This window comes from Macaca fascicularis, chromosome 12 (genome assembly GCF_037993035.2).
Source record: "Macaca fascicularis isolate 582-1 chromosome 12, T2T-MFA8v1.1".
Classification (NCBI taxonomy): Eukaryota; Metazoa; Chordata; class Mammalia; order Primates; family Cercopithecidae; genus Macaca; species Macaca fascicularis.
In genome coordinates, this window is record NC_088386.1 from 102,388,562 (window position 1) to 102,414,207 (window position 25,646).

General features: G+C 42.3%; 1 protein-coding gene across 4 annotated transcripts in view; it reads left to right on the forward strand.

Moving 5' to 3' along the window:
* The first annotated feature begins 286 nt into the window (after positions 1-286).
* ADAM23 (ADAM metallopeptidase domain 23) overlaps positions 287-25,646 on the forward strand; it is a 172,623-nt gene continuing 147,263 nt past the window's right edge. For all 4 annotated transcript variants that reach the window (XM_005574061.5, XM_005574060.5, XM_005574059.5 and 1 more), the window contains exons 1-2: positions 287-808; positions 2,032-2,249. In XM_005574061.5, coding sequence (XP_005574118.1) covers positions 595-808; positions 2,032-2,249 — 432 coding nt within the window. In that variant the 5' untranslated portion in view covers positions 287-594. The remainder of the gene's footprint in view (positions 809-2,031; positions 2,250-25,646) is intronic.

The following is a 25,646-nucleotide window of genomic DNA, read 5'->3' on the forward strand; positions in this document are numbered from 1 at the left end:
CTCCACCGCCCCCATCTTTTGAGGTACCACCCGTCACCTCTGATGTTGCTTGGGCTGCTGCATCACTCTGCTGCTTTCCCCCCTTCCCCGCCCCCCAACAAAGCATGCGCAGTGCGTTCCGGGCCAGGCAACAGCAGCAGCACAGCATCCAGCAGCCGCATCAGCACCCGAAGCCCCGCTCGGGCGCGCTCTCGGGGGGCGGGGCGCACGCCCGCTCCGCGCGTCCCCGCGCCGCTCGCTCCCGCGCGCCGCCTCAGCATCCTCAGGCCCGGCGGCAGCCCCCCGCAGTCGCTGAAGCGGCCGCGCCCGCCGGGGGAGGGAGTAGCCGCTGGGGAGGCTCCAAGTTGGCGGAGCGGCGAGGACCCCTGGACTCCTCTGCGTCCCGCCCCGGGAGTGGCTGCGAGGCTAGGCGAGCCGGGAAAGGGGGCGCCGCCCAACCCCGAGCCCCGAGCCCCGAGCCCCCTGCCCCCTGCCCCCTGCCCGCCGCGGCACCATGCGCGCCGAGCCGGCGTGACCGGCTCCGCCCGCAGCCGCCCCGCAGCTAGCCCGGCGCTCTCGCTGGCCACACGGAGCGGCGCCCGGGAGCTATGAGCCATGAAGCCGCCCGGCAGCAGCTCCCGGCGGCCGCCCCTGGCGGGCTGCAGCCTTGCCGGCGCTTCCTGCGGCCCCAAACGCGGCCCCGCCGGCTTGGTGCCTGCCTGCGCCCCGGCCCGCACGCCGCCCTGCCGCCTGCTCCTCGTCCTTCTCCTGCTGCCTCCGCTCGCCGCCTCGTACCGGCCCCGCGCCTGGGGGGCTGCTGCGCCCAGCGGTGGGTATGGCCCCGTGCCCTTTGCGTTGGCTTTCCCGCGGGGCCCTGCAGAGGAAAACGAAGGGCGCGCGGGTCCGTGCGCTCCAGTCTTGTTCCCGGCTCGGCCTTTCCTTCCCTCCCTGCGTGTCTTTCCACCCTTCTCGTTCCCAAACCCCCATTCATCCCAGTTCACTTTTGGAAGTCCATTTCTGTTGCATTCGCTAAAAACCCATTCCAATTTTTGTTGGTTCCACTGGGAGGTGTTTAGTGGATCCCGGGTCCCTCAGCGATCTCTGTGCAACTTGCGGAGGGGAAACCAGTGGATGGGAAATACAGCGAGGGAGCAAGTTGATACTTGCGTGGTGGAGCCTTAATGTGAATGCGGGGAGGATGTAGTGATAATAGTGGCTATGGGCTGTTTCCTCAAATTTCCTACCCGGCATATTCAGTGCGGTTGGAATTAAGGTGGGGGAGGCACACTTCAGGGACCAAAGAATTAAGGTGCTGAAGACATACTTCGTGCACCACCTTTGGTTCTGATTTCTCAAAGTGCTTGTCATTATAAGGAACAATTAATATAATACCATGTTCAATACATTTATGATTGGAAATCACTGAAAGCAGAAAGCTGGCTTTGGCAGGAAAATAAAAAGAAATTGGAAAGCTGCCAGCATCTGTATCCCTACATAGCAAAGTATGTTTGCTCATCTCAAAGTTAAAAGAGAAGGGAATTGCCCATTTTGTTAAAAGAGTCAATTAACATTCGGTATCCATGAATTCAGTACTCAAGTTATCTTAGGAGCGTTCTTAGCTCTCGGATGGGATGCCACTAGCAGAGTAGAGTTGTGCTTCTGTGCACTCAGAGAAGGGGTGGAGATCGGGGGCAGGACCCCTGAACATGTTCATTTAATGACTCTTCTTCCCTCAAGTTCATTCTACCCCCTTCCCCCCCAACACTTAGAAGTGTGGATCTGAGTCTGACTAGAAATGTATATATAAGACATAAAACAAATAGTGCACAGTTGTATAAACTTTATTGGCTATTTATTAACCTCTCCAGGCCATTTTATTGTTGAAATAACTTGCTTTACTGTAGCTCTACTTCTTAACTGCTTATAAATGAAAACTTTGTGTTTGCAGTTAAAGGAAAAATGCATTTTAGTGCTTATGTATTTATGGGGTAAATATATGTGTGTTTGTGTATGTTTGTGTTTCCTGCTCCCCCAACCCGCTACCTTCACCAGCTCCGCGTTGGAATGAAACTGCAGAAAAAAATTTGGGAGTCCTGGCAGAGGAAGACAATACATTGCAACAGAATAGCAGCAGTAATATCAGTTACAGTAATGCAATGCAGAAAGAAATCACACTGCCTTCAAGACTCATATATTACATCAACCAAGACTCGGAAAGCCCTTACCACGTTCTTGACACAAAGGCAAGACACCAGCAAAAACATAATAAGGTAGGCAGGAGGCTGGCTATGCGAAAGTAGCTATCATGAAGAGTTTTCCTTTGATTTGATTTTCTGCCAGAATCTGATTTCACAAATTTTACTGCAGCATTTTATTAAGAAAGCAATTAATATTATGATAGGGGAGAAACTGGAAGGAATTAACTTGGGATCTACTGGGATAGGACTGTTGTTTCTCTTCTCTGACTAAATTGGAACTAGAATTTTCTGATACCTGAAATGATATCCATGTATCTTTCAGGTACATTGGGCACTGAACAGTGGTTAAGTGAATGTGTTTATGATTCTGACTTGTTTCTGTGAGGCTTTATGTAAGGGTGCAGTATTCTGCCTTGATATGAAACTGCCTCCCATGATATAAAAACTGCTTTCAATCTGCACATATAAGATTGCTTCAGGAAGCTATTTGGCTGCACTGTCTCCATCAGTTTTTCCACTTAGAAACTCAATGTTTAAACAGTCTGTTTCTTTAATTGATCAGTAGGAGGAAAAAAATTTTTTTCTGTTGTATTTTCAATAGGTAAACAATTTGACATTTAAAAAGATTACGGTGACTAGACACAAATATTTGCATAATATGAAGAACAATTTTGGTTGGCATAGTTCTTCAGTACCTAATTTGTATTGATTATGAGCGGTTGCTTTACTTTCAGGTTAGTTCAGAAAGTGGGACTCATGTTTACAAATGTGTCAGTAGAAGACAAGTATGTTTAATATCCAAAGAGTTTAAGGGATCTTTTTCCCTGGTTACTATTCTTTACTTGAATTAATATTATTTTGAACCCCGAGCTGATTTACACAATGGATTATCGGTGCCTCTGTCGTTTATCTGGAGCAGAAAATAGAGTCTGTATGTTAAATGTTTCCTTTTGACCTGTACTTGTTCAGGTGAGAACAACAGTTAACAGTTAACTGTCTAAACATCTAGAATTTAAGAAAGTATCTGCAGTTTACATCATTGTTTTTATTAGTTTTCTAAAATATAGGTGAGTGGTAACAGTATTTATTCCCATTTTACAAATGGGGAGCTAGAAATTTAAGGCTTTTGGGTGATTTTCCTATGTTATAAAGCAGCTAATATAAAATTCAGGTGACCTGAATGTTTAATGTTTACTATTTTTTACAAGTTAGGTCTTTAAGAAAGTGCTTCCTTCACCTTGAGTATTACTGGAGAGGTGAACTTTCTTTCACATTCTTTTGAAGTGGCTGCTACCCACCATGAGATAAATGTGTCTCTGATCTCAGCCAGCCCTTTTCTCCATAAGCTCCTGTATAACTTAATGGGCTGACTAATAGGTCATGTCTAACTCATTTGCAATTAAAGGAAAAATGCATTTTAGAGCATATGTTTTTATGGGGTAAATACATTTTATTGATAGGAGAAATACATTATGGGGTAAATACATTTATTGATGGGAGAAATGGGTGTTGTCTTTAAAGAAGAGAAATCCAGGGCCCTTTTGATAAAATGCATTGAGGCTTTTATAGCTTTCCTTATAAATGGGGCCTTTTAGAGTTGAGTGGTTAGTTCTCAAACTCCAGCACCTTTGCTTAGGGTGCTGGCGAAAGGAAAAACAGCTGCCTCGAGGCCTGTTTCAAAGAATGCTCAAGCCCTCCTCAGCGGAGACTTGAAATTTCAATGGAACTTTTTAATAATTCAGATGTTTGAGGCTATGACTAATGCTTGCCTTATAGTTTAACCTTATGTGGCTGCTTTCTTTGGTGGGACGTGATTTGACTGTAATATACCTGACTTCCCGTGATAATAAGGTTTGTTAAACCTGTACCCACCACTTGCCTAGAGGAATAGACTTCTCACTGTGGATCACCTGCTTGACCTTGGAATGATTCTATGTCTCATCCTCCCCGCTACCCTCAATTGTAGTTGGGTTTCTTTTATACTGTACTTTGAAAAGAATGTTTCTACAGAAATCATATTTGAAAGCATTTTTCTTATTAGTTTAATTCTATAAACATTTGTTTTACCTTTGTCATGTGCAAAGCGGTATGCTAAGTATTCAAAGATAAGAGATAAAGGTTAAAAGGATGAAAAGACATGATCTATCCTCCAGGAGACAGGAAAATGAGATAAGCAAGATTCTAAAAGTGCTCCTGTACAGGTATAGACAGTGTTGTTTGGTGGGTGCCCTGAAATTACCCTTTGTGTTCTGTGCTCTCCCTTTTACTTCTGTTAAGCATCTCTTGAAGTAGTTGATAAAAAGTGTTCCATCTGCTTGCTGCTGTATCTTGGGATGACTTGCTTAATAACAGTGATGAGAGACACTTGCCAGTTCTGCTGCTTTAGAAATGTTTCAGTAAGAAAGTATAGAATTTCATTTCTGCTTTCATGTAAAGAAGTTTTTATTTTAATATCTGTGTTATGTACCTTTTTTTCCCTCCCCTGATTTCATTGCACTGAAGCACATTTTAATGAAAGCCTTAGAAATGCTGAATCACTGTGCCTTTCTCATGGATCCCTAGACTGGGGGTAGAGGTGGAAATGGAAATTCCCAAATATGGGTTGCAAGGCCAAGCTCCACATTTATGTCTGAAGAAATTTCATAAATGTTCAGCGTTGATCAATCTTTATTACTTTATAGCTGTGAAAGTTAACATGTTTATTAACTCTTCCAGAATTGGTGAGTGTAAAAGCAGATTGTGCAAACCACCTCTTTGCATGCTAATGTTTCTGAATGCCTTAATGTTTCTTTGTCAAAGAATGTTGAAAAATCTTTTTTTATCTCCATAGAGTGATGTATAGCCAGTTGTCCAAACTGTGCCATTTTTTAAAGTAGAAGTGGACACTGCTAATAATTATGCCAGGATAGTAGGCATAAACCAAGGTAGTCCAGAGCAGGCAGGGAGTTTTGACACCTTGGATCTAAATGCTATATTCCTTGATTTTTGGTGCTTACCCCAATTCAAGATTCTTTAAAGACAGTTTTATTTGCTGATGATTTATTATAAATTCTTTCTTACTAGCTAGGAAGTCAGATTCCTGCCATGTAGCAGTATTAGGGTCTGAAATGGAAAAATTTAATTTTGCTTTATGTGATACTGTGAAATGTATTTGGTAATTATCCTGTTTCCTGGTACACAGCTTCGAAGACCCTTGGAATCTCCAGAGTGATGAGTGTCTTTCATATGCCAATGAGATGATGGGTGGCTGGGTGTCTCTAGATAGCTTCAGGATGGGAGCTGGTCACCAGAAAGACCAGCACATTATTAGAGGTTTAGGATTTGCGCCCCACAACCCCAAAGAGAGGTAGAAGGTTGAGTTGATCACCAGTAGCCAGTGATTTAATCAGTCATACCTACGTAAGGAAGCATCCATAAACATGCAAAAGACTGGGTTCCGGAAACTTTCGGATAGCTGAACATGTGAAACTTCCTGGAGGGTGGAGTTCCTGGGGACGGCATTGAAGATCCTTGCCCTATGTGTCTCTTCCATCTGGCTGTTCATCTGTATTCTTTGTAATATCTGTTATGTAAATGGTAAGTGTAAGTAAAGTATTTCCTGAGTTCTGTGAACTGCTCTAGCAAATTAATTTAAAGGGATTCTGACTACCCCAATTTATAGCTGATCTTTCAGGAGCACAGGCCTCCATATGGGGCTTGAGATTGGCATCTGAAGTGGGCATCTGTAGGCTTGTGGGACTAGGCCTTCAACCAGTGGATCTGACGCTATCTCCAGGCTAAGTGTCAGAATTGAATTGGAGGACACCGAGGTGGTATGTGATGGAGAATCTGCAGAATTACTTGGTGTGTGGGGAAAACCCTCCCATACATCAGACGTCAGAAGTGTTGGGTTGAGTGTTGTGTGAGACTAGAGAAGGAAAAAACATTGCTTTTTCTTATATCTCTTATTTTGTTATCAGGATCGATCTTTTTCACTTGTAGAGACTTTTATGGGCATAAATGGAATTGTATGATTACTAAATGTAAGCATTTTATTAACCATTAATGTAACATATTAATAAAATGGACTATACATTTTAAAAGCGGGAGGAACACTTTGGATTCATTCATTCATTCTGAGATAATCATATGTGGTCTGTTCCTAGGAAAGTTAAGGAAGCTTTTCCTGAAACTTTAGTCGAAAACTACTCGTCCTGCTGGGCGTGGTGGCTTGCGCCTGTAATCCCGGCACTCTGGGAGGCCAAGACAGATGGATCACCTGAGGTCAGGAGTTTGAGACCAGCCTGATCAATATGGTGAAACCCCATCTCTACTAAAAATACAAAAATTAGCTGGGCGCAGTGGTGCACACCTGTAATCCCAGCTACTTGGGAGGCTGAGGCACGAGAATCTCTCAATACTGGAGACGGAGGTTGTGGTGAGTGCCACTGCACTCCACCCTGGGTGACAGAATGAGACTCTGTCTCAAAAAACAAACAAACAAACCACCCCCCTACCAAAAAACAAAAACAAAACAAGAAAAACAACAAAAAAAAAACCCTACTTGTCCTGTATCATGTTCCCTTAGGATTCTCTTCTCTTCTGGTTGGGAAGGGATTGTGGAGATGCACGATGCATAGCACTGGGCCTTGGGGAAAGCTGACTTTAGTTGACATGTGTGTGGCTCAGTCTTTTGTTGCTTTCTCTATTACCTACCACCCCAGGTTGAAGAGAGAATAGAGAGAAGTTTAAATGAATTTAGATCTCGGTGATCATTTTTATTTCCTTCTCTTAGAACAGGACTGGTTCCACATTTCTTGACTTTCCAGAAACCAGTCGTCCCATTGTTGTTGGTATGGGACAACAGAAAGAGAAACATGGGATGAAGAGTCCCACCTGTCTCTGCCATGAGATGTTGGCACACTTTTTTACAAATCTGGAACCTATATTTTTATGACCTTTATTATAAGGAATTAATTTAAAAAATCAATAGAAAGTTTTATACTGTGGAACATGGGGAAAAGATTTCCCTTCTGGAAGTTTCTTTAGCAAGTCCAGACTTTATCTAAAGAGCTGCCTTTAAACAGCCTTCTCAAGTTTTCCAGGTCTTCCTAAGCAGTCGTTAAAAATTGTAATATATAGAATTCAGGCTTGTAATGATTTTACTTGTAATGCTTGGCATGTAGTAGGCCTTCTGTTGAATTAATTGATGATTGAACACTCATATGTTAGAGTATAGTGGTTCCCATGGAATTCATGTTATAATCAAACTGAAATTCAAAAGGACCCTCAAAATACTCTTCAGTATTTTTGGCACTGTGCCAGATCAGTAGGAGAGAGAATTTTGGTCTTGAGTTTTTAGCACTGCATAAGTCACACTAACTATATGCTTACACTACCTAAAGTAGCAAAAAATACCTATATCAACAATTCTTAAATAATGTCTCTCACTGCTCCTCATCATCAATGTGATAATCAAGAGCTGACTATCTGGTAGTTATTGTTATGGTAGAGCAAGATGTATCTTTCTACTCAAATAGTTTCCAATAAATCAGATTTACACATGGTAGGTGTTCAGTTTTGTTTGATTCAGCAAACATTTATTGAGTACTTCTTTTGAATCAGGTGCTGTGCTAGACTCTGGGGAAAATGAAGAAGACTAACACTTTGTCCCTATCTTTGCTCACTGGTAGAGTGTCAGAATCGAGGTGGCCGCTGACGTGTGGTTTATGTTAGTGCAGTTACTAGTGGAAGGAACAGAAGGCTGTAGGCATCCAAAGGAGAGAATAACCTTTGCCTAGGGAAGTCAAAGAAAACCTCGTAGGGGAGGAAACAATTGAGCTGGCCCTAAAGAGCAATTAGGAGTTAAGTGAAGAGGGTGGAGAAAGGTGGAGAAAGGAAGAGCCACAGAATCGGCAGAGGAGAGGCTCCAGGTGCAAAGGCCTGACTTGCTTGGGCAGTAGCAGGTTATTTGGGTGGTGAGTGCAAGAAGGGGAAACTCAAGTATAGGAAACTTCAAAGACAGGGTCTCGCTCTGTCACCCAGGCTGTAGTGCAATGGCACGACCTTGGCTCACTGCAATCTCTGCCTCTCAGGTTCAAGCAATTCTCCCACTTCAGCCTCCCTGACTAATTTTTGTGTTTCAAGTATAGAGATGGGGTTTCACCATGTTGGCCAGGTTGGTCTTGAACTCCTGACCTCAAGTGATCTGCCCACTTTGGCCTCCCAAAGTTCTGGGATTACAGGCGTAAGCCACTGTGCCTGGCCTAGTGTAACATTTGTAATCAATTTTTAAATATCCTACTTAGTTCCTCTAGGAACCCAGTGACATAGGCATTTATAGATGTAGCAGTTGAGATTTATAGTTAGTATCTTCAGTAAGGACAAATAGCTAGTAAGTGGCAGAGAGAGTCAGGATTTGAACCCAGGTCTTCCCTTTGTAGAGCTCATGCTGGAGAAAGGTAGGGTGTTTTGGGAGTGGCAGAAAGTGAAGGTGGAAGATTGTGAAGACTGTAAAGATATGAGGGCTCTGGATTTATTCCATACCAAATTGTAAGTCCTGGGAAGTCAAGAGGTGAGCGCATATTGATTGAGCATAGATGAGTGCCCGTTATGTGACTCCCCAGTGAGCTTTACTTCTAGTAGGAAGAGACAGACCATAAACATGCCCAGAGCAGCAATGACAACCACACGAAGATTTTAGGTATTGACAAGTGCTTGCAGAAGATAAAAAGGCATGATATGATAGAGAGTGATGGGTGTGATGGTTTCTCTTGAAGAATCAGAAGGTTGGGCTTATGGCCCTGGGTGGGAGTAATTCACCTAGGGAGTAACCCACCTACAGGTAAGACGTGGCTCCTCTTCAGATAGAATGACGCATGCTATTTACTGCAGTGCCCTCATTCTTTGTTGCTAACACTAACCCTTCTGCATTTCTGGCCCCTGTGGGCATTTGAGTTTGGGCCCTTGTCTTTGATTCTTCTCTTCCATAAAGTCTAGACCATTTTTGGACATTTCATTCTGGTTTGGTCTAACTGCGACTGTGCTTTCCAGCAGCCTACAGCTGAGCTGTGCTGTTGAAAGTCTTGCTTTAGTGTGTGTCCCTAAATAATGCTTTCTGCTCACGGGTTGACTCATTCCTGCTAACTATGTAACTACTAGTGTCATTCTGTCTTCACTTATTCTCAGGCTTTGTTAACAGGGTGGATCACTGTCCTTCTCTTTACAGTTGGTCAAAAAATAACCCAGGAGGCCAGGTGCAGTGGCTCACACCTGTCATCCAAGCATTTTGGGAGGCTGAGGTGGGAGGGTCACTTCAGGCTAGGAGTTTGAGAGCAACTCAGGCAACATAGCCAGACCCCATGTCTACAGTAAGTAGTGGTGATCTCCAGGGTTGGTGGCATCACCCAGTGTGAAGGTAAATCATGCAGGAAGAGAGCTCTCCTTCTGCCTTCCTCATCTTTCTCAGCCATACCCCTCTGTTTTCCCAGCCATCTAAGAGTGAACCTTGGGAGTCATCTTTGACTCCTCTCTCTCCTGCCTATAAATAGTTGCCGATTAAGTCTTGACGTGTCTCCCATGACTCCATCCCTCCCCCCTTCTCTGCATTGTGTTCTTGTCATCGCCTCTGGTCTCTCTCTGTCAATCCATCAGCCCCACTGCTGACAGATTCATCTTCATGGAACACTTACTTCATCATGTGACTCCCTTTATCCACATTCAACAAGCATAATTTCAGCTACATGAATTTTCCTTGTGGAGCAAGGGAGAGGATGTAAAATTCTCTTGAGAAGAACTGCTGCTTTCCTTCTTACACTACACATTTGCTGTTGCCTTCTCCTTTCAGCATTTTTCCAGGCCTGTTTACCCAAAGGTCAGTCCTTAGCAGGAGATAATTTTGGATGATTCTATTCATTTTTGTCCAAACCCTGGGGCTAGTTATAAAAAACCCCTGTGACCAGTGGCAAGAACCGAATCTATCAGGAATGTATTCTTAGGCTTTCAAGTCCAAATTCTGTTAAATTCCTGCTTCAGAACATCATGTCATCTCCATTTCTAAGATCTGAGTAATTAATTGCTTCTACAGTATGAGTTTTCTAAATGAAAATATTTTATTCCCATCAAGAATGTATACAATTATAAGGCTTTATTCATACCAAGTATTCAGTTCACAGTTGATATGGCGCCCTTTAACCTTATGAAAGACTCTTTCATTCATATAATTCATTCATTCAGAATCTACTGAGTGAATTTTCAGTTTTACAAGGGAGTCTTTGTATTTAGAATTTGTATAAATTCATTATGATTTTAATTAAATTTAATGGTAGAAATGCTATTATAAAAAGGCTAGATCCAGTATGTTTTACTCAGAATAATGAGAAGTTAAAAACAATCATGTTAATTCATGGCCAATTTGAATAAAACTTTTGCTTTCTATAAAGTGATATGAGAGGTTCATTCTCCATCACAGGGCACCCCAGCCTGGGACAGATGTGAACCTGTGAATTAGCACAATGTTTCAAATAAAGTTTTGTTATATGGGCGTCCTCTCTGGCTAAAGAATAGAGAGAGGCTAATTTCCTCATCTGGAACATTACACATTGATAAATTCAAGCCCTGTGTATTGTGAAAGATGTTTGTTACCAAGTTTCTACCTTAAGATCTAAGTGTTCTGTAAGCCTTTTATTTAGAAATGTAAAGGATGGAAATTCAAACAAGTCTCCTCTGCTGATAGACACTAATTACAGAGTAGTTAAGTTTAAACAGACCAACGAACTGAAGTGTAAATAGAACTTTTGTATGAGTCCGTTCTCACACTGCGCTAAAGAACTACCTGAGACTGGGCAATTTATGAGGAAAAGCGATTTAATGAACACATAGTTCTACAGGTCATACTGGAAACATGGCTAGGAGGCCTCAGGAAACTTACAGTTCTGGTGGAAGGGGAAGAGGGAGCAAGCAAGTCTTACCATGGCATAGCAGGGGAGAGAGAGAGGGAGAGATTAAGAGAGAGAGAGAGAGGAGTGCCATCAGCCCTCGTGAGAACTCACTCACTATAATGAGAACAGCATGGGGGAAATCCGTCCCCAAGATCCAGTCATCTCCCACCTGGTCCCTCCCCCAACACTAAGGATTACAATTCAACATGAGATTTGGGTGGGGACACAGAACCAAACCATAACATTCCACCCCAGCCCCTCCCAAATCCCATGTTCTCACATTTCAAAACCAATCATACCTTCTAACAGTTCCCCTGAAGTCTTAACTCATTCCAGTGTTAAAAGTTCAAGTCGCGAGTCTCATCTGAGACAAGGCAAGTCCCTTCTACGTATGAGTCCGTAAAATAAAAAACAAGTTAGTTACTTCCAAGATACAGTGGGGGTACAGGCAGTGGGTAAATCCTCCCATTCCAAAAGGGATACATTGGCCAAAATAAAGGGGCCACAGGCTCCATGCAAGTTTGAAACCTAGCAGGACAGTCACTAAATCTTAAAGCTCTGAAATAATTGCCTTTCTCACATCACGTAAATGTCTCACATCCAGGGCACACTGATGCAGGGGGTGGGCTCCCATATCCTTGGGCACCTCTGCCTTTATAGCTCTGCAAGGTACAGCCTCTGTGGCTGCTTTCATGGGCTGGCATTGAGTGCCTGTGGCTTTTCTGGGTGCACGGTGCAAGCTGTCAATGGATCTACCATTCCGAGGTCTAGAGGACGGTGACCCTCTTCTCACAGCTCCAGTAGGCAGTGCCCCAGTGGGGACTATGTATGGAAGCTCCAATCCAAAATTTCCCCTCTGCACTGCCCTCATCGAGGTTCTCCATGAGGGCTCTGCCCTTGCAGCAGATTTCTTTTTTTTTTTTTTTTTGAGACGGAGTCTCGCTCTGTCGCCCAGCCCAGGCTGGAGTGCAGTGGCGCGATCTCGGCTCACTGCAAGCTCCGCCTCCCGGGTTCACGCCATTCTCCTGCCTCAGCCTCCCGAGTAGCTGGGACTACAGGCGCCCACAACCGCGCCCGGCTAATTTTTTGTATTTTTAGTAGAGACGGGGTTTCACCGTGGTCTCGATCTCCTGACCTTGTGATCCGCCCGCCTCGGCCTCCCAAAGTGCTGGGATTACAGGCGTGAGCCACCGCGCCCGGCCTTTGCAGCAGATTTCTGCTGGATATCCAGGTGTTTCGTACATCCTCTGAAATCTAGGCAGATGTTCCCAAGCCTCTACTTTTACCTTCTGCATACATGTGGGCCCAATACCACATGGAAGCCACCAAGGGTTGGAGCTTGGACCGTCTGAAACAAGAGCTTGAGCTGTATCTTGGCTCTTTTTAGCCATGGCTGGAGCTGGAGTACATGGGACACAGAGCACCATGTCCTGAGGCTGCACAGAGCAGTGGGGCCCAGGCCTGGCCCAATAAACCATTTTTCCTTTCTAGGCCTCTAGACCTATGATGGAGGGGCTGCCATGAAGTTCTCTGAAATACCTTGGGGGCATTTCCATTCACCTCCTCTTAGGCAAGCTTCTGCAGCAGGCTTGAATTTCTCCCCAGAAAATGGGTTTTTGTTTTCCACCACAGGGTCAGGCTGCAAATTTTCCAAACGTGTACACTCTGCTTCTCTTTTAAATATAAGTTCCAGTTTCAGACCATCTCTTCATTCACACACATGAGCACATACTTTTAGAAGCAGCCAGGCCACATCTTGAATGCTTTGCTGCTTTGAAATTTCTTCCACTGGATACCCTAAATCATCTCTCAAGTTCTGTGTTCCACAGATCTCCGGAGCAGGGCACTACGCCTCCAGACCCTTTGCTAAAGCATAGCAAGAGTTATCTTTACTCCAGTTCCCAGTAAGTTCCTCATTTCCATTTCAGATCACCTCGGCCTGGACTTCACTGTCCATATCACTATCAGCATTTTGGTTAAAATCATTCAACAGGTCTGTATGAAGTTCCAGACTTTCCCACATTTTCCTGTCTCCTTCTGAGCCCTCCAAACTGTTCCAACTTCTGCTTGTTACCCAGTTCCAAAGGTGCTTCCACATTTTCAGATATCTTTATAACAGTGCTCCACTCCTGGTACCAATTTTCTATATTAGTTTGTTCTCACACTGCTATAAAGAACTACCTGAGACTAGGTAATTTATGAAGAAAAGAGGTTTAATTGACTCACAGTTCCATAGGCTATACAGGAAGTATGACTGGGAGGTCTTAGGAAACTTATCATGGCAGAAGGCAAAGGGGAAGCACGCACTCCTTACCATGGTGGAGCAAGAGAGAGAGAGCAAGCAAGGAGGGAAATGCCATATACTTAAACCATCGGCTCTCATGAGAACTCACTCACTATCATGAGAACAGCATGGGGGAAATCCGCCCCCATGATCCAGTCACCTCCCACCAGGACCCTCCTCTAAAACTGGGGATTACAATTCTACATGAGATTTGCATAGGGACACAGAGCCAAATCGTATCAACCCTCGACTGGTGACTATGAGAGCAGCCTGGGGGAAAACCACCCCCAAGATCCAGTTACTTCCCACCAGGACCCTCCCTCAACACTGGAGATTACAATTCAATGTGATATTTGCATGCAGGCACAGAGCCAACCATGTAAACCTTGGACCAGTGATTATGTTGTTCTTGAGCTTCGATCTGTAATTATATAGCTGGGCACACTCACTTTTGCTTATCTGCATGGCAGTGATAATCCTGCCACATTAAAAAAAAAATCTTAGATGGTAGTGAGAACAAGGTAGTCACATACTCCTGGACCACCTCTTTGTGCCCTCAGTGGGGCTGAAGATTAAATTTAGATGCAGTCAAATCCAGTCACAGCTAGAGACATCATAAGGAACATTCCAGAGCCATGGAGATAGAGGTTTTTGAGTATCTGTTTAATTCTAGTGCCTGTTTTAGAACCTGCTTTCCCTTAGTGTGGTTATTTAAGAATTTACTGCATCAAGTTGTAGTCTGGATTGCTTTATCGGGTGCTTTGTGCTGTCTTTTAATTGTAAGCAGGCCTGCTAATACCATATACTATAATAGCTGTATTGCAGCTAGGCTCCATTAACGATGTGAATCAATCAGTGCTTAGGAGAGTCCTCTCTCCCCATGGTTATCCTCGCTTTTTATGTTTTCAGATGAGTAGAATGCATGAAATCAGCTTCAGCTCAACTCTCCAATGCATTGGTAATCAATATAATACATAACCTTCCTATGGAACCTTATTGAGGCACTTTCATATCTATAATCTCACATGGTCCTCGCAGCGTAACTGCCAAGATGGTTATTATTTCTGTGTTCTGAATGAGGAAATGCAACCAGAGAGTGAGTCAAAAGCTCAAACAAGTCAGGTCAGTTTGCTGTAGGTCTTAAGAATTATTAGCGTGACCAAAATGACCAGGACTGCGGTTTATAGACTTCCGATCTCCGGTTCTTTTTTCACATGTCTGTGGGTTGAATGGGGAAGTTTCTGTCCTTTGTAGGCACCTTTCTTCTTGATGATAAAGACCTGTGAACTAACTGCAGCTGGACTATATGCATGTGCACACACCTCCCTTGGCCTTCCTCTGTGACCAGCTGGTTTTCTCATCTTTTTTTCTTCCCTAAATGAGTAATCCAGATAAATAACCTTGTTGAAACTACTAGCATTTGTAGAATATTTTGCTTATCTGCTTACCTTTCCTTCTTTAATTTTCATTTTCTACTAGCAGTTTTTCCTTCTTTCTTGTATCCTGAACAAAGTGGTCATGTTTGGTGTTTCCAAATAATATGTCAGACATTTGAACCATTCTAGAAGTAGATTTTCTTTTTTTTTTTTTTTTGAAAAATATTCTAATATAGAAGTATGCTGCTTGAAGAAGTAGGTCTTCAAAATAAACTGAATTTAATTAGAACTGGTTAATATAGCCTTTATTTTTTACTAATTAAAGAAATGATATACACCCAATTTAAACTTTTTGTCAGCATGTGAAATGCAGTATAGCCAGTGTTTCTACACTGACATCATATTTTGGTGCAAAGCAAGGAAACTGGCATTTTAATGATCCAGTGTAGCCATTTATTTGTGGGATAAATATGATTGTGCTGCTAGGCTCTATAGAATGTCGGAAATCCCTTTGACTTCTCTCTTCTGGAGGAAGAATGGTTGGAGGTCAAGTTTCTGGAGGTCTGACAGATCGGCTGTTGCCAACTCTCTGGAACTGGACAAGTTACTTTGCCCCTCTAAACCCCAGCTTCCTTATCAATCACATGGACATAATAATAGTGCCCATCCTAGAGACTGTGGCTGGCCTACATTGCATCCCCCATGTAAAGTGGTTTGCACAGTGCCTGGCATACAGGAGGTACACAGGAAATGTTACCGATGAATGAATGACCAGAGGCTTAGGGAATCCAAGTTGTGAACTGCTCTTTCGTGAATAAAGTATTTCTTTTATTAAAAAATAAAGGAGATTTAAGGGTAATTGTGAGATAGTCGTGGAGAGGGGTGATTTTCAGGGTCTTCCTGGTTGTATGGCTGCAGATGAGCTTGATTGGTCTACCTCAGACAGAAGTGAACACCTAAGTAGGAGAGACTACATTAGGATGCACGTGATGTCTCAGAGACTGCAAGCCCTGGACCACATTGAGGCAGTTGTACCGTAGGAGTGTAAAGAAGTTTTCCGTAAACCTTTGCCTATAATCAGGGCACTCTAGGTCAGGCTTGGGTATTAGGCGTTTTAGTGGATTGTCAAGGTGAACCGTTTGCTTCTTGGAGCTAATTGCCAAGATGGGTATGGTATGGCCCCAAATACTTATACTATAAATAGCACATGTTCAGATGATAATTTCCCCAAGAAATATTCCAATTAGATATCCACCCACCTCTCCTCCCTTCCCCCCAACTCCCCAGACGAAACCAAACCTAAGAAATACTTTCATCTGCCTTTGGTAGTTTTCTGGCTTTGGAATGAAATGGAACAATCATAAAACCATGACAAATAGTATAGGACATAGACCTCCCAACCCAGAAGAAATTTAACAGCGTAGAAATATCAGACATAAATTCTGTTTTTATTTGGACACTAGGATAATTGAATATGTTATGACAAGGAGATAAGATTTTGGTCTTCGCATCTTATCAGTCTTAACCAAGAAGAGTTAGTACACTGATTCCCCTCTTCTTATAAATTACGGCTAAAATTATGAGAGTTAGTAAATTTGGTAATTACTGTAGATAGCCTTGTGTAATGTAATGGACTTTCATCTCTGCAGAACGTTTAGACTGTAGTTAGAAGCATTTATCACTGTTGGGCTGCATAAGTACTGTCACTTGTTCCCTTCAGAACCAGTGTGATACTGAGATGATGCCGTCTTATTATTTTTGGCTTTGCAGTGGTTTGTTAAATAGTTTTTGGAAATGGTTAATTATTATTCTTTACCCTTCTAATTAACTATAACTATATCCTTATTTATTCTTTTATTTGGGACATTAATACTTTTAAGACCTACTAATGCATTTTAGGATTATTACCCAAATAGAATATTTATGAATTATCTTGTCTGCCATCAGATCTTAAATTTGTTTTTCCATATAGTTTTTCAGAGTTCTTGGACTTCTATATTTTCACACCATAATGTGTTAAACATGTATTAACTTATTTGTATGAAGCACTTGTTTGTGATGTAATCATTTGAGACTCTCTATTCTTTCACAGGAAGCATAATCTCTTCCTTGATACACAGACCTACATATCCAACTATTTAACTTATATCTCCACTTGGATGTCTTATAGGCAACTCAAACTCAACATACCCAAAATGGAACTCTTGATTGTGCTGTCTGCTACCCTAGCCCGTCCCTCCCAGATCCTTCCCATCTGGTTAAATGGAACATCACCTTCCAGTTGCTTAGACCAAAAACCTTTTCCCTTCTCTTCCTTGCAAGCATCATGCCAAGCCATCAAGTCTTGTGTTCCCTTAAAAAACTATCCGGAGATCCAACCACTTCTTCTTTGCTGCCAACCTGTTCTAACCCACTATCTCTCACATGCACCATTAGAGTGTCTTCTTCTCTTCTCCCTGATTTTGTTCCTCTCCTATCACTTTGGTTCTCCTCTGTTTCACACGTATCAGGCAGAGTGATCCTTTTAAATTCTGATTGGATCATTTCACTCTTGGCTCAACCTCCAGGGATTTCCCATTAACTCAGAATGACTTTTTTTTTTCCCACCTCCAATCATAATATGGTCACTGAAGAAAATTAGGCTACTGTTAGTTGTTATAGTTGGTTGACAGGAAGTGCTCTTTATGTTTGTGTATTTAAACACATGCCCTAGAAAGACTAATGAGATATAAAAAGCTAGGCACTTGTAATTCTATTTTTAGTTTTTGGAGGAACCTCTGTAGCATTTTCCATGGTGGTTGCACCGTTTTATAATCTCCCCGATGATGCACAAGGGTTCCAATTCTCCACATCCTTACCAGCACTGGTTATTTTCTGTTACTTATTTTTTAAAAAATATTAGCCACTCTAAGGAGTATGGAGTGGTATCTTTGTGGTTTGGTTTGCGTTTCCCTAATGATTAGTGATGTTGAACATCTTTTCATGTGTTTATTGGCCATTTTTACATTTTATTTGGAGAAGTGTCTATTTAATTATTTGCTCATTTTCTAATCCAGCTGTTTGGGTTTTTTTTTTTTTTTTTTTTTTTTTGGTTGTTGCTGTTGAGTTCTAGGAGTTCTTTATATACTCTGGATGTCAATCCCTTACCAGAGATATGATTTACAAATATTTTCTCCCATTCTGTGGGTTGGCTTTTCATTCTGTGGATAGTGTCCTTTCACCATGTTGGTCAGGCTGGTCTTGAACTCCTGACCTCAAGTGATACACCCGCCTTGGCCTCCAAAAGTGCATGATTACAGGCATGAGCCACCGCATCTGGCCTGAGGTAGTTTCCTTCTATCTGCTTTTGCTATTTTATCTCACAACTTTCTTTAAAGGGGAGACCAGACTATGAGTAGAATAATTGACTGGCTGTGCATTAGAAAGCCAATTTTGGGTGAGACACTTATATCTGTAGATTTAAATTTCCTAATTTTAAAAATAAGGAGGTTGAATTAGATTTGGGAATCTCAAACTTTAGTGTGAGTTGGAACCACTTGAGGAAGTTGTTGAAAAGATTTTGAGTTTGTAGGTCTGTACGGGGTCTAGTGGTTTGCATTTTTATAAGTCTCAGGTGATTTTGATATGGATGTATTTGTTCTCTAGAACCCCGTATGGCTCTAAAATTCTGTGAAATATCCTCCAATAAAAGGCATTTGGGTATTTATTAGAGGACACGAAATGAGGGTATAGGCCATTGAATTAGGGATTGTTCGTTATTCCAAGCCATGGTTGCATTTGTGGACAAGCTGCCTCCTGAGATTTGGGCATGTTGGATGGAGAGTAGGAATTATGAAGTGAGGCATTTATTGTTTGAAAATGAAAAGAGTAGCTGGCTTCAGGAGTGACTGATGTGAGATGATTCAGGGACAAAAGAGCTTTTGCAAAATAGAAGCAGAGGAGAGGGGCTAAGGAACAGTGGTCAGCAGAGAGACTGCTGGGGGGATCACACTGCCTCCTTGATTTATCACTAGGAAGTCCATAGAGTCATGTTTTACCACCAGGAAGTCCAGAAACAAAGACAGTCTCTGGTCTGGGAATTCCAAACAGGAGTGCTGGGAGCCTAGAGCAAAGGAATGTTACTGGAGGTGAAAAACTGATGACCAATTTGCATACACATGCATACTTACACCTGTAAAATTAGTGTAAATATGTTGTATGAAATTAGTGGTTACTCTGATATATTTACTTACATGGTCTAAGAATTCAGAGTTCATAAAAATATAATATGAAAAGTGAAAATTTCTCTTCCAGCACGCCCCAAAGGCTGTTACATTTCTGTTTTTAGTTCTCACAACGTTAAATAATTTATCTCCACCCTATTTTTAGATCCTTCAACCTAAGTACTATCTTTCGTCTGCCTGCTTTGAAAGGCAAAGCCTGTATCACACTGTGGTGTTCTTCCCCTTTGCGCCCTACCACTTTGATTTTTATTCTTTACTTATTTTGAATTTGCTGTGGTTTTAGCAGTCATTTTACATTTGAAAAGGACTTGGAACAGCGGGACTTAGGGTTAGAATTCTGTGTTCAGTTGTTGTCTTCGGCCTCTGGGGAGAAAAGTAAACTTGGAGACTCAGCAAGAACAATTGGAACCCAAGTACCCCCAGTTGAGGATTTGCCGGGAGCTCCTGCTTGGCATACAAAGCCTCAGAAAGTTGATGGTGAGGGATGAAGAGACATTTTGTGGAGGAAAAATTGCATATTTCCTGCTCTGTTATTTTTTTTTTAAAGTTAAGAAGGGGCCAGAGGGTGAAGAGTCTATACAGATTTTGTTGTGGTTTGATCAGGAAGCCACTGATGGGTTTTAAACAAGGAAATAGCATTACCTGATTTATATTTTACTAAGATCATTATGGCAGCTCTCTGGAAGATGAACAGAACTGGGCAAGAGTGGCCCAGGGAGACCAGTTGGGAGGGGCTTGCATTTGTCCAGGCAGTGATGGTGTGGACTGCACTGGGTGATAAGCAGAGGAATTGCAGGGATGCAAGTAGATTTGGGATATATTTTGGATTATTGTAGGCTAGAAAAGGAGAGGAATTATAGTAGATTCCCCTAAAGATGTCCACATCCTGATCTCCAACACCTATGAATATGTTCTCTTACATGGCAGAAGACACTTTGTAGATATGACTAAATTGAGGCTGTTGAGATGGGAGCATATCCTGGATTATTTGTGTGGGCCCAGTGTAATCACAAAGGCCCTGATACACTCAGAGAGAAGGAGATATAATGTTGGAAACAGAGGTTTGAGTGATGTGAGGAGGGGCCCACAAGCCAAGGGATACAGACAGCCTTTAGAAGGTGGAAAAGATTAGGAAACAGGCTCTTCCCTAGAACCTCCAGATGGAGCCAGCCCTGCCAACACCTTAACTTTAAACTCTAGACTTTGATTTTGGGCTTTTGTCCTCCAGAAGTGTAAGATAATAATTTGTGTTGTTGTAAGCCCTGACATCCAGGGAAATTTGTTAGGATAGCAGCAGGAAATAATGCAGAAGTCAAAAATGACTACTATGCTTTATCCTGGGGAATAGTGCTACTGTGTCCCAATGTGGGGCCGAAAAGGAAGATTTAGGAGGCTGACAGGAAACTGAGCCTGTTCAGCTCAGGAGGACTGTTGGTCATCTCTGTGCATGTGTTAATAACCTCGTTGTCCCAGGGCTCAGGGATAAGTCAGGATGAGATGGAAATGTGGGAGCCTTCACCAGGCAAATGGTATGTAGAGACCCGGGGGTTTCACCCACGGAGAGGTTGTATTACGTGAATTGTGGAAAAACAGCTTAGTAATTTCCGTCAGAGGCCACATAGAGACCTGTTCCCTCTCCTTGCTTGCTGTCTAAATTATAGTTGTTTTCTTTTGAGTCATCAAATGACATTTCAAAAGATAATATGAAGCTGCCACTTTGGGAGAAAGAAAGCAATATTAAGCAGCTTTTTCAAAGATCAAATTTTTGGACTCTGTAGATAGTTGCAGTATTTCTTCCGTTATTATTTTTTGAAGGATACATATGAGCTCATTTGACAGATTTAAACCTGTAGTTTAATTTGGAGGGAAGGCTTCTATGGCTATATGTTTTTAAAAATCTAGTTCTTTTCAGTTGGAGTATATTTAACTGTTGAAAGAACGAAACTTCCCATTTTTGTTTGCATCAGTTACTTCTTACTGTTTTGTTTCAAAGGCCTTGGTGACAGCTGAAAATAAGCTTTGAAAATAAAGTTGAATTTTGACCGAGCATGTTAGCTCACGCCTGTAATCCCAGCACTTTGGGAAGGCAAGGAGGGTGGATCACCTGAGGTCAGGAGTTTGAGACCAGCCTGGCCAACATGGCAAAACCCCATCTCTACTAAAAATACAAAAGTTAGCTGGGCATGCCTATAGTCCCAGCTACTCGGGAGGCTGAGACAGGATAATCTTTTGAACCCAGGAGGCAGACATTGCAGTGAGCCAAGATCGCACAACTGCACTCCAGCCTGAGTGACAGAGCGAGACTGTCTCAAATAAATAAATAAATAAGAAAAGAAAGTTGAATTTTGTGTTGAGGCAACACATCTAGAGGAAGCTATACATACATCTTCTGTACATAGAGAGCAGCGGTTCTCAACCGTTTTGCTCCCTGCTGCCAACGCTTCCCCATAGGACATTTGGCAGTGTCTGGAGATATTTTTGGTTGTCAGAACTGAGTGGGGGAGGCTACTGGAATCTAGTGGGTAGAGGCTAGTAATGCTGCCAAATGTACCACAGGGCACAGGGCAGTCCCCTAAAATCAAAGAAGTATTTAGCCTAACGTGTCAGTAGTGCTAAGGTAGAGAAACCCTGCAATCGAACTTATAAACTGATAAGTTTTGTTTCTTTCTGTTCTCTTTCTGTCACTCAGCATGGTTTCCTGCATTGCATCTAGTTGCTTGGTGAGCCAGCCAGGTTAGCTTTTTTCTGCCCTAAGTACTACAACATTTTCTTTCTTTGTTTTTCTTTGAGATGGGTTTTTGCTCTTTTACCCAGGCTGGAGTGCAGTGGTGTGATCATTGCTCGCTGTAGCCTTGAACTTGTGGGCTTAAGCAATCCTCACACCTCGGCCTCCTGTGTAGCTAGTACTATAGGCTCGCAGCACCATGCCTGGCTATTTTTTCTACTTTTTGTAGAGACACGGTCTTACGGTGCTGCCCAGGCTGGCCTCAAACTCCTTGCCTTAATTCATCCTCTGGCCTCAGAACCCAAAGTATTGAGATTACAGGTGTGAGCCACTTCTGGCCTACATTCTTGCAGATTCTATACTTTTTATTTTGTGGGAAATTGGCTAATTTAGTATTCACTGGAATAGGAAGCAGAAAGAAAAGAGTTTGCTTGAAGTCTTCATTTAAATGGATTTAAAAATTTTCTTTTTGCCAAGATAAAAGTGTTAAATTTATTATAGTCGTCTACTTTTGGAAAAAATTAATGTACTATAAGTAGCTTTTATTTTGAGCTCTTAATCAAGTATTAATAACATTATATTTTCTCTAATTGTGACTAACTGAATATTGCCGAGATATAGTTATTTGCTTATTTCAGGTAATTAAAAACATCATCTGAAATAACTGTAATTGAAAGAATATAAAATTGTAAAAATTGCTCTGTTTGTTTTTTATTCTTTGGCACTATTACAGTATTTTGAAGCATTGTGAATTTTTTAAAAATTCAAGAAAAGTCTCCTTGCTGTCATTTGATGACTTAAGTAGCAGCCCAGAGAACAGATGTAGGAATGAAGTGATTTATACAATGCTTCAGAATCTTTTTGTTCCTGAATTTCACAATATAAACTTCATGAAATTGGTAAGAGATTTTGAGAAACCCTACATTATTTAGTAGGATGTGGGATATACTTTTATTTCTGTGACTTAAAATGAGGCCTCTAAGATGGGAAATATAGTTAGTAAATAAAAATAATTAAGTTTATGCCTCTAAAAATTCCTAAAATGAGATACTGTATATGACAATGTATATGATGATGTATGCCTAAAAGTAGTGACATGTTTGAAATATTAGAAGCAGTAGAGATATTATGACTTCCAGAATATGGAAATGGACTTTTAGAAAATCAAAGATAAACATTATGTTGTTTCTTAGGAATGTTTAAGATATATACATTCATGCATGTGATCCATGTGGTTTGTTAGGGAGCTGCGTCTTCATTTGCTGATCATTCTTTTGAAATTTTAACATGTATATATAAGACATGAAAGTGACGCTCTTGGACTTGAATTCTTTTTGGGAAGCTTATAGTGCATAGTATCTCTTGGTTTTCAAAGTGACACTGTTCTAATTGAAAATGTTGATTTTAAAACCCAATGAGTATATTGCTTTACAATTGACTTCTATAATTTTTTTTCTGTTATCTTAGGTTTCATATTTAAACTCTAGCTCTGTCAGATAGTAAGTTATCCATGGAATTATATACCCTCCTTTGTTCATTTACTAGAATTTTTTTGTCCCCAGTATGCCCTCATTTATTGACTCAATAATATGCCTACTCATTGACTCACTTGTCCATTACTTCGAAATTTAATCACTCAGTAAACATTAAAGGATATATCTTTAATTAGTGTATTAGTCTGTTCTCAAATTTCTATAAGGAAATACCTGAGACTGGGTAATGTGTAAAGAAAAGACATTTAATTGGCTCATGGCTCTCCACACTTTTCAACAACTAAGTCTCATGACAACTCACTACTGCGATGACAGCTCCAAGGGGGGTGGCTCTGCAGGCTGTACAGAAGGCATGGCAGCATCTGCTTCTGGGGAGGCCTCAGGAAACATTTACTCATGGCGGAAGGCAAAGCGGAAGCAGGTGTCTTACATGGCAGGAGTAGGACCAAGAGAGGGGGGAAATGCGACACACTCTTAAACAGCCAGCTGTCATGAGAACTCGCTATTGTAACAACAACTCCAAGGGATTCGAGTGTTAAACCATGGGAAACAACTTACATGATCAAATCACCTCCCACCAGTCCCCACCTTCGACACTGGGGATTATAAATGAACATGAGATTTGGATGGGGACACAGATCCAAATCATAAAATTCCACCCTGGCTCCTCCCAAATCTCATGTCCTTTTCACATTGCAAAATCCAATCGTGCCTTCTCAACACTCCCCCAGAGTCTTAACTCATTCCAGCATTAACTCAAAAGTCCAAAGTCCAAAGTCTTTTCTGAGATAAGGCTAGTCCCTTCTGCCTATGCACCTATAAAATCAAAACCAAGTTAGTTACTCCCAAATTACAATAGAGATACAGGCATTTGGTAAATACTTCCATTCTAAAAGGGAGAAATCAACCCAAAGGAAAGGGCTTATAGGCCCCATGCAAGTCTGAAACCCACCTAAGCAGTCATTAAACCTTAAAGTTCTAAAATAATCTTTTTTGACTCCATGTCTCACATGCAGGGCACACTGTTGTGAGGTGTGGCTACCAAGGCCTTGGCAGCCCTGCCTCTGTGGCTTTGCAGGGTTCAGCCCCCAAGGCTGCTCTTAAGGGCTGGCACTGAGTGCCTGTGGCTTTGCAGGCACAGGGTGCGAGCTGCTGGTGGATGTACGATTTTGACGTCTTCAGGATGGTGAAGGTGTCCTGCTCACAGCTCAACTAGGCAGTACCCCAGTGGGGGCTCTGTGTGGGGGCTCCACCCCACATTTCCCCTCTGTGCTGCCCTATTAGAGGTTCTCCATGAGGGCTCCGCCCCTGAAGCAGGCTTCTGCCTGCACATCCAGGCTTTTCCATATATCCCCTTGAAATCTAGGCAGAGGTTCCCAAGCCTCAACTCTTGTACTCTGTGCACCTGCAGGCTTAATGCCACATGGAAACTGCCAAGGTTCATGGCTTGCACCCTCTGAAGCAGCGGCCTGAGCTGTACCTGGGCCTCTTTTAACCATGACTGGCCAGAGCTAGAGTGCCTGGGAAGCAGGGAGCAGTGTCCCGAGGCAGACAGCAGGGCCCTGGGCTTGGCCAATGAAACAATTCTTCCCTCCTAGGCCTCTGGGCCTGTGATGGGCTGCTGTGAGAATCTAAAATGCCTTGAAGGCTTTTTTTCCCCATTGTCTTGGCTATCAGCACTTGACTCCTTTTTACTTATGCAAATTTCTGCAGTCTGCTTGAATTCTTCTCCTGAAAATGGGCTTTTCTTTTTTCACCACATGGCCAGGCTGCAAATTTTCCTAACCTTTATGTTCTGCCTCTCTTTTAAACCTAAGTTCGAGTTTCAGTTCATTTCTTGAATTACGCATATGAGCATAGATTGTTTGAAGCAGCCACATCTTGAACACCGCTGCTTAAAAATTTCTTCTACTAGATATCCTAAATCATCTCTCTCAAGTTCAAAGTTCCATTTATCCCTGGGGCAGGGGCATAGTCCAGCCAAGCTCTTTGCCAAGGTGTAACAAAAGTGACCTTTTCTCTAGTTCCCAATAAGTTCCTCTTCTCCATCTGAGTCCTCATCAGCCTGGCCATCTCTGTTCGTGTCACTATGAGCAGTTTGGTCATAATCGTTCAACTAGTCTCTAGGAAGTTCCAAATGTTCCTCCATCTTCCTGTCTTCTTCTGAGCCCTCCAAACTTTTCCAGCCTCTGCCTGTTACCCAGTTCCATGGCTGCTTCCACATTTTCAAATATCTTTATAGCAATACTTCACTCTTGGTACCAATTTTCTGTATTAGTCCATTCTCACATTGCAATAAAAAAATACCTGAGACTAGTTGATTGATAAAGAAAAGAGATTTAATTGCCTCATGGTTCTGTAGGCTGTACAAGAACCATGACAGCATCTGCTTCTGGAGAGGCCTCAGGGAGCTTTTACCCATGGTGGAAGGCAATGTGGGAGCAGGCATT